Genomic DNA, 19,092 nt, shown 5'->3' on the forward strand with positions numbered 1-19,092 from the left:
AGAAGACCGATCTGAAATTTGCAAATTTTTCTACTTGACAGTTAGCAATTTCCAAACTCGAATATTCGTGTCACACGACCGATCGAAAAGAATCGATTCATTAAAAAAATTCCTCGCTCCCGATTAGTTTCGCTAATCTACACAAACATAGGACACACTAATTTACAAATACATATACGCATGCGGGTGCGACACGTGGCAAGCTTGCAAACAATGACATTACCATTGCATTGATTCTGGATTAATTCTTCCAAATGCTTCGGCACAATTTTACCTTTCTTTTTCTTCCTGGATTTCGTACAAACCGTTTATACTTGCTGTGTTATGCTCGACATGCGCGTGGACCGGTACAAATAGGATACGGAATTTGTATTACAAAAAAAGGAGAAGCTTTCAAGTATCGTTACGCTGGGTTCATATCCAATCGTACTACGAAAATAACGATGAAAAGAACATCTGGCTTAAAAACGACGAGCAATATAATTAATTATTCTAGTGCGATGGTCGTGAAAGCTTTCCACCCAATTGCACTTGCTCCAAACTCGTGATTTCCTAGCTGTCAAGGTAACACGGGCAACTGTTACAATTTTCAAGCCATTTTAACAAACATTTTAACCAAATGTTCTTGTTCTCATTTTACCAACATTTCGCAAACAAGGCTATAAAATGAAAAGTTGACTCTAAAAGGAGATCGGCTCAAATAAAGGAGTCACAAATGTTGGCACGTTAAGCGACGCCAGTGTTCGACTACTTTCCAAAATTCATTTCTACTTTAGTATGTTCGAACAAATTGAATTTTACTGTTTAGAGTGCAAGATAAATAATGATAACTTTTAACGTTCTGGTTTCAGTTTCCGCGATGAAATTACCTTCAATTTTGTGGGAAGTTTTTGTCCAAAAAAATGGACAATTTGGGAAGCGAAGATACAATTATTCTTGCTGCTCGATTTTATAGTTAAATTGTCCATTTTCGCGCATAATCTGAGCGCGAGTTAGAGAGAAATTGCTATACTTAACGTGCCAATAGAGAATGAACCTCGAAAAGATCGATTAAATGCAAGGAAACTGAATGTCAATGGAATGAAAACAAGTGAATGTACTAAAGGAAAGTTGATATCTACGAAATGTTAATTAAGATCGGGGAGGTGCGAGTATTAAGTCGAATATGAACCCAAAAGGAGCCTGGTTAAAGCGAGACGGTAAGAAAATGGTGACGTTCGCAAGCTAAAGTTCGTTTGCCGTGGTGTCGTAACGACGCCCGTAACAGTGTCCGCGACGATGCTTCCATTTCCAGCGATTCTATACCCAAGATCAGAAGCCGTCGACCATAATTCCTGGTCGCGTCATGCCACGGCTTGACAGTACCTTCTCGATCAGATCGATAGTCTGCTGCAGATCCATGCCAAAGTCAATGAACGTCCACTCGATTCCTTCGCGTTTGTACTCCTCTTGTTCGAGAATGAACATGTGATGGTTGAAGAATTGCTGAAGCTTTTCATTGGTGAAGTTGATGCAGAGTTGTTCAAAACTGTTGAACTGCTCGTGACCAGGGAGGGTAAAAGCAACGGAACAGAAAACAGAGGCGAAAGACAGCCGTCATTAATGCTGCTTGTATTAGACATGATACGGGTATTATGATATCGTAACAATTGTCCTGATAAATTGTCATTTTGGTCGTCTTATTTTCGGGGACAACGGTACACGGGGCTTCACAGGTTAACAGGACACAGAAGTCTCGCGTTGTACAAGTTGTCCCAAAATTATGGTATTTCTGGGAAACGGGGGGAATAGCTGAGATCATTTGAAACAACTTTTTCCTCAGCGAAAATGCAATCCGCGGTGTCGTTCACGAGTTATTATCGAAAAACGTGGACCAATCGGGAGCCGAGTGCGGCCGGCGCTCCGCCCTTGCAGCCATTACTGCCTCGCGTCGACCGTTCGACGCAGCGGCAGTGGTCGCGAGGGCGGGGCGTCAGCCGTACGCGATCTCTCATTGGTCAGCGTTTTCCGTTAATAACTCGTAAACGGAGCCGCGGATTGCATTTTCGCTAAGGAAAAAGTTGCTTCAAATGACCTCAGCAATCATTCCTTTCCGAGTGTTAACATAATTATGGGACACCCTGCGTGTCCTCGGGGATAAGTTTTCTCGATTCTCGGTGCTCTGAAACTCGCAGGCTTTTCGATCGATACACCGATCCGCACTTCGAACCGAAACTATTTTTATATTATTTTAAACTTATCGAAGACAGATCGAAAGCGGATAGAGCTCGTTTTCAAAGCACCGCGAGATACGAGAACGCGAGAGGTTCGCCGATCGTCGTACCAGATTAGTTTCGGCAAACCTCTGCTTGCGAGTTAAGGGATGACCCTGTGGGACCGATATCGATATACCATTTTACGGTCCCGCCCAAATACAAAATGTAACAAAAACAGTTTCTCGGGTCGTCGAGGGTTGCGTGGGTATTAAATATTGGATTATACAGAATGTTTAAGCTCGGTTCTCGTCGGACTATGTATCGAGTGCCAAATGTTTGAACCGCGACGAATCCATTTTGCCGAAACGAAAAACCATTCTCCGTTCTCCATGGATTCGCGAGCGGAAATTGATCCCTTTTTGAAACTGCCCATTCGAGAGTCTCTTTTGTTCGACGAAAGACTTTCGTGCCACGATCGTCAAGGGAAAGTGGTTGAACCGTGCTTAACGAACATCGTTCGACGTTACGGACGATTACAATGATTCGATTCCGTGCCAGACTGGTGTCTGGTCGGATCAGACCATGTCAGACTGGTCGGGCACGACGTCGGTGCCGTTGTGTGGATGGGCAAAGAGAAAAAGATAAAGAGTGAAAGAGAGAGAGAGAGAGCGCGAGAGTGACAATAGAAACAGGGTAAAGCAAGGTGATGAAAGACGAAGAACACTGGGGGTCTGACGTCTCAGGTGTCTTTTCAGTTTCAGGGAGAGCGACAAAACGGGGCCAACAATAGCTCGAAGACAGCGTGAATCAGAATGGGATAAGCGTGAGACCCTGTCGTAGGTAAGCGTACACCAAAAAAACCGGGCCGATATACAATTCTACCACTGCACGACCATCGCTCGACCATTTCGGGAGTGTTCAAATTCCATTCTCGGTCAGCGCTCTCGACAAAAAACCTCGGCGACCATATCCATGGACCAGGTCGTCGCTCCTGTTTCTCGAGCACGTCTCGTTGCCTCGCTCTTTATATAATTTCGTTCACCGAGATAACTTAGCCGGTTGTACCTTCTCGATCAGTTCTATACACGCGAGCAGATCCATGCCGAAGTCAATGAACTCCCAATCGATGCCCTCCTTTTTGTACTCTTCTTGTTCGAGCACGAACATGTGATGGTTGAAGAACTGTTGCAGTTTCTCGTTGGTAAAGTTGATGCAGAGCTGTTCAAAGCCGTTGTACTGTTCGCGGCACAACGAGCGAGCGCGAGGCGGTGTCACAGCACGAAGAATGAGGCGGGGCCAAGAGAGGCACAAGGGGAAGTGTGTGTGAGAGAGAACAAAAACAAAGGGGAGAAAAGTACCATTAGTAGAGCGATACGCTCTGTCGCGGTCGATTTCGTTGAACCTGGCTGTTGTCTCGTTCCTTTGTGCTTGTTGTTGTTGTTGTTGTTGTTGTGATTGTGCTTTGACGTGGCTTGGAGCAATTAGTCGAGGACTTTCGGAAACTTCGACGACGCTTGAAATGATCGGATGCGAATTTGGGGATAAATGCTTGGCATGATCGGTTAACATTCTGCAAATTATGGTGTTTGTTAAGATTGGCAGCGACGAGGAGCCAAATTTTGTTGCTCATTGAACGTACAACTATGGTGATTTCTCCCTAATTCGCGCTCAGATTGCACGCAAGAATGGACAATTTGAGAATAGGAGACTGCTTGTATCTCGTTTTTATAGTTACTTATTATCAACAACTATAAAAACGAGCCGCGAGGCTCGAATAATCGTATCTTCTCCTCAAAAATTGTCCATTTTTGTACGCAATCTCAGCGCGAATTAGGAAGGAATTACTGTATACCGAGAATTTCACGAGTATAGCATACTTAAAACAACCTGAATCAACGTCAAAAATATTACTTTTAGCTCTAACAGTTTGTTTCTTTCTTGGTAAAAATTATTTTGTTTCGCTTATAGCGACATGACAAGTGTCCGACGTCCAAAAACCTCGACTTTATTAACTTACGCGTGTGCATAATACTGCAATATCTTTTTACCACAGCACTGCATCATGTGTATAAACATATGTGCTAACCGATGCAATTCAAGTTAATGAAAAAAAGGTAAAACTTTTAAAATAGCGGACGTGATCGCGACGAAAAAATTGTTCGTATGTTTCGAGTAAAAACGAGACGTCGTAAACTTCGTAAAAAATCGTGTCATCCTAACGTGATATACGACCTAGGCAAAAATTTGCTGCACCAACAACCGGACGATAAACGTCCCTCTGGAACGCAAAAATATTGAAAAACTTGGAACGAGGTCAATTCCGTGAAAAATCAAAATCGGACAAGCACGATGGCCGGTGAACGTCGGAAATATATTTTCAAGGTGTGTGAAAAGGTGTGTGTATGGACGAGATTGCGATTCACAATCTCAAGGAAAAAGAATGGGACGAGTGTTGTGATGCGATTGACGTGATACAGGACCTGCATTGAGCAAAGTGTCCGGAATACAGTAAATTCTCCCGAATTTTCCCTGATTGAAATAGCCTTGGAAACAAAAATGGACAATTTGGAAAGAGGATGTACGATTACACCAGCCTCGTTTTCATAGATCCTGACAATTGGTAACTATGAAAACGAGTCGCGAGGCTCGAATAATCGTATCTCCTCTTCCCAAATTGTCCATTTTTGTGTACAGTAAATTCTCCTTTTTCCTTCTCCAAAAATTCTCCCCAATTTTCCTTCAGCTTGTAAACAAAAAAATAGTCAATTTGAGAAGAGGAAATACGATTATTCTTAAATAATGCGGCTCATTTTTATAATTGCCGATTGTCGACAATTATAAAAGCGAGGTGCGAGGCTCGACTAATCGTATCTCCTCTTCCCAAATTGTCTATTTTTGTGTACAGTAAATTCTCTTTCTTCCTTCTCCAAAAATTCTCCCCAATTTTCCTTCAGCTTGTAAACAAAAAAATAGTCAATTTGAGAAGAGGAAATACGATTATTCTTAAATAATGCGGCTCATTTTTATAGTCGCCGATTTTCGACAATTATAAAAGCGAGGTGCGAGGCTCGACTAATCGTATCTCCTCTTCCCAAATTGTCCAATTATGTTTACAAGCAGAATTAGGATAAATTTACTGTACAAGTTGAGCGTCAATTAGGGAGAATTTACCGTAACAAAACGTGTTAACCAAGCGAGACAGCTTGCTTGTCGCTGGAACGCGAAACCACACGAGCAAAGGACAATCACAGTACGGGACAAGATTCACGAGGTCAAAGATCAGTTTACGATCGATTGCATGGTAAAACCATGAAAACGGGAGGCTTTCATTGCTGCGTTCTGTTCGTGGCAAGCGTTAAATGTTTGCGATCGTCACGGATCATTGGCGGTCCTTTCGCCGATCCGGAACGCTGCGTTCCCGATTCTGATTTTCGTCCGTACGGCTGGATCCGTCGTTGGATCTGTCGCCAGGATCGATTCATTCGTCTTTTTGTACCTTCTCGATCAATTCTATACACGCGAGGAGGTCCATGCCAAAGTCAATGAACTCCCAATCGATGCCCTCTTTTTTGTACTCTTCTTGCTCGAGCACAAACATGTGATGGTTGAAGAACTGTTGCAGTTTCTCGTTGGTAAAGTTGATGCAGAGCTGTTCAAAGCCGTTGAACTGTTGCGTTCGCGGCACAACGAGCGAGCGTAGGGTGGCACAGCATGAAGTAATAGTTGGGACCGAGAGAGGCACAAAGGGAAGTGTGTGTGTGCGAGAGAGAGAGAGAGAGAACAGAAACAAAGGGAAGAAAAGAATCATCAGTAGAGCAATGATCTCTGTCGCGATCGATTTCGTCGACCTGGCTTTAAATCCCGTTCCTTTACGGTTGTCGGGGATGGGCTTCGATGGGCCGAGCTTAATTAGTCGAGGATTTCTTGGAACTTCGTCGGCAATCGTATCGATCTAGCCTGAACTTCGAGATAAATACTTTGCAGATTCGACTAGAATTCTGTAATAAACACGGTTCTCTAAGATTGTCGGAAAGGAGGGGCCAAATTTTCTAGCTTATTAAGCGTGCAACTATTCTGCGCGTTTCGCGAGTTTAGCATTCTTAAATTTTTTTTTATAAAAATATTGTTTTTTTTTAGTGCAACATGAAAAGTGCTCGATACTCGAAAACCTCGACTTATTAATCACACGTGGAGGAAATTTGCAAATCACTGCAAATTTTTTACCGTATCGGTACTGTATCACGTACATAAACATGTGGGATACTTGAGAAATCTTTGATTTGTGTTGCGAAATTTTGTGAACTGTATAAAAAAAGTGTACGAATTGCCGTAGCTATAATGTAATTCGACGAGAAGAGGTGGAATGGAAAGATTGAATTTTAAAACGTCAGTTGTGATCCTGATTGAAAAATTGCATGTAAATCTTGGGTAAAAACGAAAGCAGAAATGTCTGTAAATAATCTAATAATTATTCCTAATTCCTAATTAGGAATTGTCCTAAGACATTGACTAATGAAAATGTAATCCGCCAACAACCAGAAGATCCATGAACAAAATTTTGATAAAGAGATGCATAAAAATCCTGTTTCGTGTACGGACGAGATAGCGATTAACGATTTCGAGAAGATAAAAGGTAGGCGAATGTCGTGTTGCGATCGACGCGTGACAGGGGATCTGGATCGTGTGAAGTGAACAGAACGTGTAATAAGATGTGTTGCCTAAGCGAGAACAGCTTGCTTGTCACTGGAACGCGAAACCACACGGCTGAGCAAAGGACAACAACAATACGAGACAATAGTTCACGTGGTAAAGTGTCAATATACGATTGGTTACATGGCCAATCCATGAAAACAGTGGACGATCATTACTGCGTTTTGTTTGTATAATAAAGCGTTAAGTGTTTGCGATTGTTACGGATCTCTGGTGGTCCTTTCACCGATCCGGAATGCTGCACTCCCGTCTGCATTTTCTCCGTACGGCTGGATCCGTCAATGGATCTGTCGCCGGGATCGATTCATTCGTCTTTTTGTACCTTCTCGATCAATTCTATACACGCGAGGAGGTCCATGCCAAAGTCAATGAATGCCCATTCAATGCCCTCCTTCGTATACTCTTCTTGCTCGAGGACGAACATATGATGGTTGAAGAATTGCTGAAGCTTCTCATTCGTGAAGTTGATGCAGAGCTGCTCGAAGCTGTTGAACTGTTCGAGCAACAATACGTACGTCAACTCTTGCATCCCTTTCTCGCTTATCTACAGGTCCAGCAGCCTGTTCGTGCTCTTTTACGACCTTTTCACTCCGTTCAAAATCTACAGAATTACTTGACAAACTCGTTTCGTCCGCGTATCCAGCGTCCGTCGATCGTTCGGATACCCCGACAAACGTTCCGGCATGTCAATCGGCAGTTTCAAAGACAGCGAGCGATTCGCACGAACGGTGAAATTCATTTCTTAGCTGTCGAACGCTAATCTCAATTGAATCGCGATCGCTTTCTTTAAGCCGAACGTTTCGATCGTCAAGCGACCAGACTTGTTTATCCATCAAAACTTCTACAAAACACTTCACTCGGAAAACTCTTGGGTCGATCAGGTACTCTACACGCGTTTACGTTTGCAAGAAACCGTCTTTGGAACGTGTGCAAACCTAACGGCAACTTCTACGATGCCGTTTGCGTCAACAACGATTTACAGGGTTGCATATATTGTTCGAGTACCTGCGTCGAACGTTTGTGCTAACAAAATTTTGATTGCTCCGATTAATAGAATGGTGGAACCGGTTACTGTGGGATTACCAGTTTCTGTGTCGTTCGTTCGTTCGTTTTCGGGCAGAATTCACTTTATGCGGAGTGTTCCATAATTATGTTAATAACGGGGGCTGCTTCCTGAGATCATTTGGAGCAACTTTTTCCTTAACGAAAATTCAATCCGCAGCGTCGGTTACGAGTTATTATCGAAAAACGTGGACCAATCGGGGACCGAGTGCGGCCGACGCTCCGCCCTCGCAGCCATTACCGCCTTGCGTCGACCGTTTGACGCAGCGGCACTAGTCGCGAGGGCGGGGCGTCAGCCGTACGCGATATCTCATTGGTCAGTGTATTTCCTTAATAACTCGTAAACGAAGCCGCGGATCGCAATTTCGCAAAGGAAAAAGTTACTTAAAATTACCTGAGGAATCATACCCTTTCCGGGAATTAACATAACTATGGGACTGCCCGTATTTATCGAACAAGACACATTCGATTGTTTTCGAAGAGAACGAAAACAAAAGAAGAAGACAAAATAAAAGAATCCAAGAATTCAGTGCGTCTTATTCGACAAATAAGAAAGTCAGGTAGACCCGAGAACAAATAGCCAATTACCATTGGCCCACGGTGATTTACCAAAATCTATAAATTCATTTACGTTCTGCTGCAGGTAAACGAACGCGAATACGAAAGATCATGTAAACCTCTTTCGCATCGCTGATATATTAGTAAACTTCTAATCAACAAGTTATTAGTCTACTTTCAAGTAACTACTGGACGGTCCCGTTCATCAATGGACAGTTGTATGTACGCAACATCGTGGGAATGTTATTCAATCTACCACCAACAACTTCAAAATCGTCCAACTCTACTTGTCAGCGTGAGGTCCACTGTTTTGTTCGCGATTCCCGAGAAGGATAGGAAGACGGTGAAACGTGGTTTCCAACGGCGATACAACGACAGATAGCTTACCAGATGTATCTTCCAATGCGGATTGTCGTTACTTTACGGATCTGTTGCGTTCAAAGTCATGCTGTATTACTCGATCGAGTACGTGTACGGAAAACAGGGGGCGGGTGGGGGCGTTCGTGAAAAATTTGTGCGCTACGAAAAAATATCGACGAGAGTCTTTGGGGCGACTAATGTCATGCATTGTTCGAAGGGGGTGATCGTCGAGACTCGAAAAAGTGGAGGAGGGGGGTTGCTTTGAGCAAAAATATCGGGTGCTAGAGAACGATGACTCCAAACGATGCGAGGATTCTCTGTTTTTTTTTCTTTGGTAAGAACATTGGGCGAACATTCGTTTGAACCATGAAGAAAACCGGATCGCATTCGTGATCCGAGGGGTTATCGCTACGAAACCATCGGGTGGAAAACAGTTATGTACACAGTGTCGACGACAATGCATTCGTATTAAAGGGCTGCACAAACCGGCGCGACTGGAAAACTTTCCGGACGCCGTGGAAAAAAAACATCTAAGAACAAAGTCAACGGGGACGTGTTTCGGTCATCTAAACATCTAAGAACAAAGTCAACGGGGGGGGGAGGTGTGTTTCGGTCATCTAAACATCATCCAAATTCACATTACGAGCGGGTGAAGAGCACCAACTTCGAGTAGAAAATTCAAACGTTTCTAGTTGGAATGACAGTAAACGGGTGCAGGCTAAAATAATACTGGATGACAGATCTCCTAACGAGATCGAACAATAAATTTAAGGAACGTTTGCTGCGGCCGATCTCTCAACGAGATCGGGTGACGCAACGATATAAACAAGACAAGGGGGACAAGTCTTTCGTGACAGGAGGGCACATGGCTACCTTCTCGATCAATTCTATACACGCGAGGAGGTCCATTCCGAAGTCAATGAATTGCCAGACGATACCCTCTTTCTTATACTCCTCTTGCTCGAGGACAAACATGTGGTGGTTGAAGAACTGTTGCAGTTTCTCGTTGGTAAAGTTGATGCAAAGTTGCTCGAAACCGTTATACTGAAGAACGAAACGCCGTGTAAAGTGTCCGAACAAATTCAACCGAGCCGAGTCTAACAAGGCAATGTTCGGGTTATTTCGCGAATCTTATCCTCGCGACATATCTGTGTCTGATCGACGGTGTGTATGTGCGAGTGTCACTCCGAAGAGATCGGTAATCTTAGCTGTATAATTTTCGAAGTCGATTTCTTTAGCTGTATAATGCAATTTAGAATCGATTGATCAATCGCGCCTAGAGTTGTATGTAAATTGTTCATATTATGCGTGTTTTTGAAAGTATCATAGAAGTTTTTTCGCGTAATCGTGTTTTGTATCATTTCTGTATCGCTAAATCACGTCGACGATCATTTGTTTCGTTAATTGCCTCCATTATTTATATCGAACGAAGACCTACTTTTTGTTCAATCAACTATTTTCTTTGTGAAACTCTCCCTCTCTCTCTTTCTTTCTCTGTCTGGTTTTTACCTACTAGTTTTCTAATAGTTCTTCTAAAATCGAAAATCAATGGTTAAGAATTTCTTAAAGTTGTTTAAATGCTACAATAATGCAATACATAATTTTTATCTAACCTGTTCATTCTTTTATAACATCATTATTTAAAAGAAAATTATCGAGCTTCTCTTATTAGACGCGGTTCAGCATTCGAAAAGCCTATTGATAGATTTCTGGTAAATAAAGCGTTAATTCAGTGAACTGGTGAAGAGTAAATTAAAAGTACTTTTCCTGATTTATTCTATTGTGGTTCGATTTAGAGAACAGACTGCGGTTCCTTATGCAAAATACAAATTTTCCAAGTAAATCGTGAGAGACAGAAATTGAATATAAATCAGTTGTTTCTTTCAGTAACTATTAACTATTATTAATATTACATTATTAATATTATATTACTAATATTATATTATTAATATTATATATTAGTAATATTATATTATTAATATTATATTATTAATATTATATTACTAATATTATATTATTAATATTATATTACTAATACTAATAATATTATCAAATACTATTTTCAGTAATTATTAAATTATTTTTGTCTTTGCAATTTTATACATTAGCTAATCATTTCTGCTATGAACCCATAAAATCCGTAGTCCAGCGATAAGAGTATAAAAGAGAGAGAGAGAGAGAGAGAGAGAGAATTGATAGAGAGCACTAACGTTTGAAATGAATCGCCAACGACGATCGCTGTAAAGAGTGTATCGGTCGTACGTGTCATGGTAAAAACTTACGTCGAAGATCTCAAAACCGGCAATATCCAGTACACCAATGAAGTGCTGTCTCTTCTGTTTGGTATCCAGGGTCTCGTTACACTTCTTCACCAGCCACTTGAACAGCCTGTCGAACATGGCCTTCGACATGGCGCCCACGGAGTACGCGACTTGATCCTTGTTACGACCTTGGGTGACGAACTCGTTACCGACCTTGATCCTCGGCTTCAACAAGTTCTTGTACAGATCTTGACAGTCGCAACCCAGCAACTTGGCGACACGTTCACCTTCCTGTTTCGAACATTCGTGTCAGACGTGAACAAAAGTATTCAGCGATTCCTTAGAATCGCATTTACGTGGAAACTTAACGGCAACTTTTCGTGACTTTTGGTCAACGAAATTAGATGAAAATGTTAGGGAGAGTTAAAGCAAAAATATTTAGCGATTCGTTGCAATCGCATTTGCGTGGAAACTTAATGGCAACTTTTCGTGACTTTTGGTCAACGAAATTAGATGAAAACGTTAGGGAGAGTTAAAACAAAAATATTTAGCGATTCATTGGAATCGCATTTATGTGGAAACTTAATGGCAACTTTTCGTGACTTTTGGTCAACGAAATTAAATGAAAACGTTAGGGAGAGTTAAAGCAAAAATATTTAGCGATTCGTTGCAATCGCATTTGCGTGGAAACTTAATGGCAACTTTTCGTGACTTTTGGTCAACGAAATTAGATGAAAACGTTAGGGAGAGTTAAAGCAAAAATATTTAGCGATTCATTGGAATCGCATTTATGTGGAAACTTAATGGCAACTTTTCGTGACTTTTCGTCAACGAAATTAGGTGAAAACGTTAGGGAGAGTTAAAGCAAAAATATTTAGCGATTCATTGGAATCGCATTTATGTGGAAACTTAATGGCAACTTTTCGTGACTTTTCGTCAACGAAATTAGGTGAAAACGTTAGGGAGAGTTAAAGCAAAAATATTTAGCGATTCGTTGCAATCGCATTTGGGTGGAAACTTAATGGCAACTTTTCGTGACTTTTGGTCAACGAAATTAGGTAAAAATATCAGGGAGAATTATGCTTGAAAATCGATTTCTCCTTTCACACGAGAAATAAGGGAAAGTGAAAAATAAGGGAATCGGATATTTTCGTCTGAACAAAGACGAGAACGGAAAAGAGTCGATCAGAAGAGCCGATCAACTCGATGGTTTTAGAGTGTCGGAGAAGGAACGAGAAATTCGTTGGGGATTCTGAGGTTCGATCAGTTTGACGGGAACCGGAGGACGAAGATTTTTACCTCGGTGCCATCAGCCTCGGCCTGTTCTTCACGACCCCTTTGCTTGAACTTCATGCCACCCATGTGCATGACAGTGGCGGTGATTTTGTAGATGTCGTCCTTCTCCTCTTGGGTGAAACCCAGCACGTCGAAGGCTTGCTACAGTCATAAAATGATAGTCAGTGATTGCCCTTCGATCTTTCGTAACAGAAGTGCTCGACAAGCAGAAGCGAGACATTTCCGAAGATGTTAATCCGCGCATCGTTTCCGCGCGATTTCCCGGGAAGTCGACGTTCGTTCGACGAAGCATCGAAAAACGAAGCGTTCACGCCTTCGTGAACGAGCGAATGGCACTTCTGTTACACAGATTGCGTCGATTGTTACGTGTGAAAATGCTCGGTTGTTAATCATAGGAAGCACACAAAGACGGCACAAAATAGCGGGGGTGAAACCGAAGCGTAAAGGCGGGCCCGTTTCTATGGCGGTTTTGGCTTCGATGAGAATTGGAAGAACTGAGGTTTATGCGTGAGTACACACGGCCAAGCGGAATATCGCACGACAAACCGTCTCGTATTTCTACCAATTTCACGCCGCAAGCTGTCATTTGTAAGCCGACGATACACTTGCCGCGTAAAGCTGCGTGTAGGCCGCGCGTTTTGTTTTTTTTTTTTTGTTTTTTTTTTAAGTGAAGCCGCGAAAGCTGAAGCAACGTTTCGTATCGCATGACTACGTCTCACCAAATTCGTCCTCGGATCGACGCGGTGGAGAATCGAAAGTTCTATGTCAAATCGACGTCAGTTTGCGAACCGGGAGGATTGCTAATCAAAATCGAACAGAAAAAAAAAGAACACGGGATGGTCGAGAAAAAAAGCGACGAAGGAGGATCAACGTTTCGTTTTGTTTCAATCGCCGTTTGCGTCGATGCGAATGGCCTCCTTTCTTTTTCATTTTTACGCCATTTCGGCGAAGAGAGCTCACTTCTTCAGGTCCGCCGATACCATCCGCAGGAAATGAACCGCTTCTCTAGGAGGAACTTCAACCGACCTTCGAGAATTTCCATCCCGAGGCTGCCCCTCGCTTCAAGCGAATCATTTGCCGAGTTACGATGTCGTTCACATTTATCGGGATCGGAAGGTCAACTCACTACCGTGCTGATCTCTCACGGGGAAATATTCTAGCGACTCTTTCTGGGGACTGCCTACCTATCGGCTGACACCTCTTCGCAGTTATTACGTGCTCGCGATGCTATTTCAGCGATTATGATGACGATCGAATGGGAATACCGAGCGAAAATACAAGTTCGCGCAAATTTCAGCGGATGATTTTTCAGGCTATTTTGCCGACTCAAAGATTCGTAATAGAATATAAATATAGTACAATATAATATAATATAATATAAAATTTTGCCGACTCAAAGATTCGTAATAGAACATAAATATAGTATAATATAATATAATATAATATATATTATTATAATTAATATATATTATATAATATACATAATATAATATAATATAATATAAAATTTTGCCGACTCAAAGATTCGTAATAGAACATAAATATAGTATAATATAATATAATATAATATATATTATTATAATTAATATATATTATATAATATACATAATATAATATAATATAATATAAAATTTTGCCGACTCAAAGATTCGTAATAGAATATAAATATAGTATAATATAATATTATATAATATATATAATATAATATATATTTTATATTATATTATATATATAATATAATATAAAATATAATATAAAAAAACGTCGACAATGCTCTTCGAACATCGGTCCCAGTAATAAATATCTCGAAGTGTCAGACAATCGGTTTCGATCATAGTTCTGTACAGGGATCCAGATTAGAAACTGGATGGTAAACTATGAAAAAAATAGTGAAACGCCAGCTAGAGAAAAAAGAAATCGGAGTTTCGGTTTTTATGTACATGGAGTCCCAATCGACAAATAGTAACGAAGCGTTTCGATGTCGGCTTCGATGACAACGTGTAACGTATCCGTACCACTGGTCAAGGTGATCACGATAATTTACAACGCGTCGATGTGAACCAATCGTTTCGATACTCGAGATTCGGCTGATAATCGTAAGACGAATCTGTTAATTATCGCGACATCTAAATACGCTTTTCGATTCGCGAAATTTGTATCGCGATTTCGGATCGAACGTGGTTCGTTACTATTTCCTAGTTATGTCCGTTCTACCAAAGGGAAAATCGTAGAAAAAACTCGATCGAATATCGATCGTTTTAGAGTCTAAGTACACAAGATAAGGGGAGAGACAGAGACAGACAGAGAATGAAAGAATGACAGACAGAGAGAGAGAGAGAGAGAGAAAGAAAGAAAGAGAAAATAAGAAGAGGGTGAGTGTAAGAAATACGGTGATTTGAGGGGCGGGGGTTGGTCAATCGGATCTACGGATCGATATTACAAGGACTTACGTCCGTCAGCATACATTCCTCGCCGTCGTCGACGTTGGGGATCGTGATCTTTCCTTGGGAGACGTTGTAATAGTCGTATATGTTGTTGGACAATAAACACAAGTCTGCGAAGCATTGCGAAGAAAACACAGATTACGTCGGCGAAACAATTCGAATCACGTGGACGGGGTCCGAGGTTCGGCCCGGCTAAAAAAGAGAAAGATCACACCGGTGGGTCCCTCGGGATCGCCTGAACGATCCTCTCTACCTAGAAACGTTCTCGCTGCTCCGGGAAAAGTTGACCGACGATAATTAATCGAATCTACGGTTGATGTTAATATCGAGCTGCTGCGGCAGTGCTGGCAGATTGCTGGCGCAGAGAGAAAGAGAGAGAAAAAAAAACGTTAGGTCGGAGCTGATCGGGGAGCGGGTACCCTGGGGGCTTTACATTTTCCTCGAGTCAAATGTCCGCGAATCGAATCATGCTCGTTTGCGATCCCCCAATCCCCCCGCATCCCGATTGCGGCGGCAGGAAGCTTTCGCAGGCGGGGCGCGAGGGGGTTACGAAAACCTCTGGCCGATCTTTCCACTACCCGGAACGCCCCGGAACGATCGTATCGCGTCGTTCCGAAATGCTCGCGAATCGTCGTAATAGGTAGTCGAAAGTCCGGCGAGGCCTCCAACGCACCCTGGGATTGGACTTACGTCCGTCTCCTCCATGTCTTCTCCGTCGTTGACTCCAGGAATTCTGGTCTTACCCTGGCTAATGTACCAATAGTCCCCGATCCGGTTGCTCAGTAGGGTTAATTCTGCATTATTTTGCTCGGTATAAGCTGGCTGCTTTACGAGCGACTATATCGTTTCAAGCGTATCACTTTGCAATCACTCGCGATCCACGCGACAACCCTTTTTGCCCTCCGTCTTTGCGCGAAATGCTCGGGCGTGGCGACGCGACGAACCGACCACCGATCGAATGCCTTCGACGGCGACGACGTGTTCGGTCGCGAGCGATTGCAACATGATGCACATAAAAGAGAAGAAAGAACAACAAATGCACAGATTATTTGCGACAGGTAAAATGCTGAAAGAAGAAGAGCGATAGAGAGAGGGAAAACAGAAAAAAAGAAACCAGGGAAGAGAGAAAGAGAGATAGTAGAAAGTATAGATCGTAGAATGAGAAGCAGATACGACGAGTTCTGTAATCGTCACGCCTTGTCTACATTTCTGTGTTTCTGTGTGCGTGTTCTGCGTGCAGATGGATCGTGAACGTGTGTTCGTCTTCTGTGCGATGTTAATTAGTGTATCGGTTGGTTACGTTTTAATGGAGAGTGGCGTACCGATGCGCTGAAGTAGACAGATGGACAACAGAGAGAGAGAGAGAGAGAGAGAGAGAGAGACAGAGAAAGTGATAGAGAAATAGTGATAGAGAGAGTGAGAGATAGAGATAGAGTGAAAGAGAGAAAAAGATAAAGATAAAGAGAGCGAGAGAAAGAGAGAGAGAGAGAAAGATACGGCAAACAGCAGAAAATCTGGACACAAAAAACGATACTGCGCATAACAGATGAAAAGATCGTGGAGGGGGAGAAGATGTGTGTCGTTGGATTCGTAGACAGAAGAAACAAACGGCTCGTCTCGAAGAGCATCTCGTTTTCTCTTATAAACAATGGGGATGGAGAATGACAGTGATAAAGGACAGAATTCGCAAACCGGTCGTCGAATCGATTTCGACGAGAAATTATCAGAATTATAAGCGAAACATTCGCGATCAGCGGCGAATCGAGAATTCGGACACGCAATATGTACTTTTGATTCGCGCTCTTGAATTCTGTCGTTTACACTTCGTTTTGTTACGTTTAGGTGAACGTGGATTCGACCTCGAACGTCGCGTAGTAGAGTGCTTTGGCCGGTCAAAGGGAAGCACTTACATCGGTAATCAACAGTTCTTCGCCGTCATCGAGGCCAGGTATTGTCGTCTTGCCTTGCGAGACAAAGTAGTAGTCATTGATGTTGTTGGACAGCAGCAACATCTCTACGGGTGGCCAAAAAGGAAACAAAAAAAAGACATGCGGGCGTTAACTACGTGTGTCAGAGTGCCATGTTTTCCTGTGGCTTTCCCTCGGGACTTGTTCACAAGTTCTAGCTTGCCCTGGGCTCTTTGGACCACGATTTCGTCAGTGAAATCGTTCGGCGGGGGGTTGTCGGGATTAAGGTCACCGGTGGAGCTGTTTTACGAAACTCTTTCGGCCCTATTCCCCTTTAATTGCCCTTTCCTTCTCGCAATTTACTTTCGCGCGCTTTGCAAGATTTATAATATTGATTAATTTATGGTATATGTGAAAATTTGTACGAGATATATAAAATAATATATATAAAAATATATATAAGATATATCAAATAATATATAAAATACTATATATAGGAATATATATAAGATATATCTAATAATATATAAAATAATAATGTAAAAATATATATAAGATATATCAAATAATATATAAAATACTATATATAAAAATATATATAAGATATATCTAATAATATATAAAATAATAATGTAAAAACATATATAAGATATATCAAATAATATATAAAATACTATATATAAAAATATATATAAGATATATCTAATAATATACAAAATAATATATATAAAAATATATATAAGATATATCAAATAATATACAAAATAATATATATAAAAACATATATAAAATATATCAAATTTTCACTGCAAAACTGTGATATAAATTGTCCTTTTTCATAGAAGAATTCGTAAAAGACCAAGCTGAAATAACGTTATCTTATAAATCAAAAGCTCCGAAACATTTTCGCAAAAGTTTCATCCGAACGAGCGACGATAAAGCATCGTCGACGCTTGAAATTCCACAAAGACAAGAGGAAAGACGGACAATTTAAGAGTATAGCGCGTGTTCGGAGTAGCGATACACGGCACAGTTTTCTCACGTGCCGTTCTCCGAGCTCCCCGCAGTTCGCAGGAGGTTCGATCAACTACTACTCAGGGAGCTATGTACACTGCAAGGACCTTGTCGCACGTAGAAAGGTGTGTCTATTTCGGAGGAATGCAAGGGCTGAGGGGCCACACATATACTAACAACGGGACGTGGTCTTTCGGTGGTGGTGGGGGGCGCAGAGGGTCGGAGATTAGAACGAATTGAACGAAGGAACCAATCCTGGCGTTCCCTTCTCTTTCCATCAGGACATCAAAACCAAACGTGTCGTCTAACTTTACTTCTGTGTAAAACTGAACAACCATCAAACTCAAAAGAATGGTGGGGGTGGGGAGCACAAAAGACTTAAAAAGAAAGAACAACCAAAGAAGCCGCAAAAGGATGTATGAATCGTGGGTACAGCAAGAAAAGGGGGGGGTTTGGAAAGAAATGTGAAAAACTATGATAAGAGACAGATAGATAGATAGATAGATAGATAGAGAGAGAGAATGATAAAGATTGTGTGAGAGTGGGGAGTGATGCGTAGCCCTGGCATGATCGTCAGGCTCTTACGTCGGTCAAAAGACACTCCTCGCCGTCATCGACATTTGGGATTGTGGTCTTGCCCTGAGAAACGAAGTAGTAATCTTGGACGTTGTCCGACAGGCAGCACATCGCTATATCGAACGGGGATCAGAACGGTAAGAAGTCTGATAAAACAGGATAAGAGGATCCACGCAACGATCGACCCGCGGTGGCACACACCCCCGGGTCGGACGTGATTAAAACGGTTAAACCCCAAGGAGTTAAATAGGTTCCACTGCAGTCTCTATCACACTTTGCTCCCAATCACGGATATCGTATTTACAAGAGAACTATATATAGGGGATTCGGTGATGCCGCAGACGCGTTGCTAACTTAGACGGAAAACTCCCTCGAACGTGAGAAGAAATCACGGTCAGTCTGCCAATTTTGTTACATTGGAATTTTTAATTGATAATTATTAGACCGCAGAATTATTATATTATCAATTCTGATTCTAATATTCTATCTAATTCTATTATATCTAATTCTGTTATTATAATTACAGTAATGTCTCTCTAATTGACGCCCAGATTGCGCACAAGAATTAACAATTTGGGAAGAGGAGATACGATTACTCGATCCTTGCGGTTTATTTTTATAGTTATAAATTCTCCACAATTATGAAAATGAGCCGCGGGGCTCGAATAATCGTGTCTCCTGTTCCCAAATCATCCACTTTAGTGGACAA

At 41.8% G+C, this 19,092-nt stretch overlaps 1 protein-coding gene across 43 annotated transcripts in view; it reads right to left on the reverse strand.

The window, feature by feature from the left end:
* Mhc (myosin heavy chain) overlaps positions 1-19,092 on the reverse strand; it is a 60,909-nt gene that overhangs the window by 32,228 nt on the left and 9,589 nt on the right. For 7 of the 43 annotated variants that reach the window (XM_076525660.1, XM_076525666.1, XM_076525659.1 and 4 more), the window contains exons 8-11: positions 18,393-18,496; positions 12,446-12,583; positions 11,168-11,437; positions 5,692-5,862 (exon numbers count right to left, since the gene is read on the reverse strand). In XM_076525660.1, coding sequence (XP_076381775.1) covers positions 5,692-5,862; positions 11,168-11,437; positions 12,446-12,583; positions 18,393-18,496 — 683 coding nt within the window. Of the gene's footprint in view, positions 1-1,365; positions 1,537-3,260; positions 3,432-5,691; positions 5,863-7,227; positions 7,399-9,758; positions 9,930-11,167; positions 11,438-12,445; positions 12,584-14,892; positions 14,997-16,796; positions 16,901-18,392; positions 18,497-19,092 lie in introns of all 43 variants that reach the window. The other 36 variants (XM_033484952.2, XM_033484949.2, XM_033484945.2 and 33 more) reach the window with 13 other exon arrangements.

This window comes from Megalopta genalis, chromosome 12, assembly GCF_051020955.1.
Source record: "Megalopta genalis isolate 19385.01 chromosome 12, iyMegGena1_principal, whole genome shotgun sequence".
In the NCBI taxonomy this organism is placed as follows: domain Eukaryota; kingdom Metazoa; phylum Arthropoda; class Insecta; order Hymenoptera; family Halictidae; genus Megalopta; species Megalopta genalis.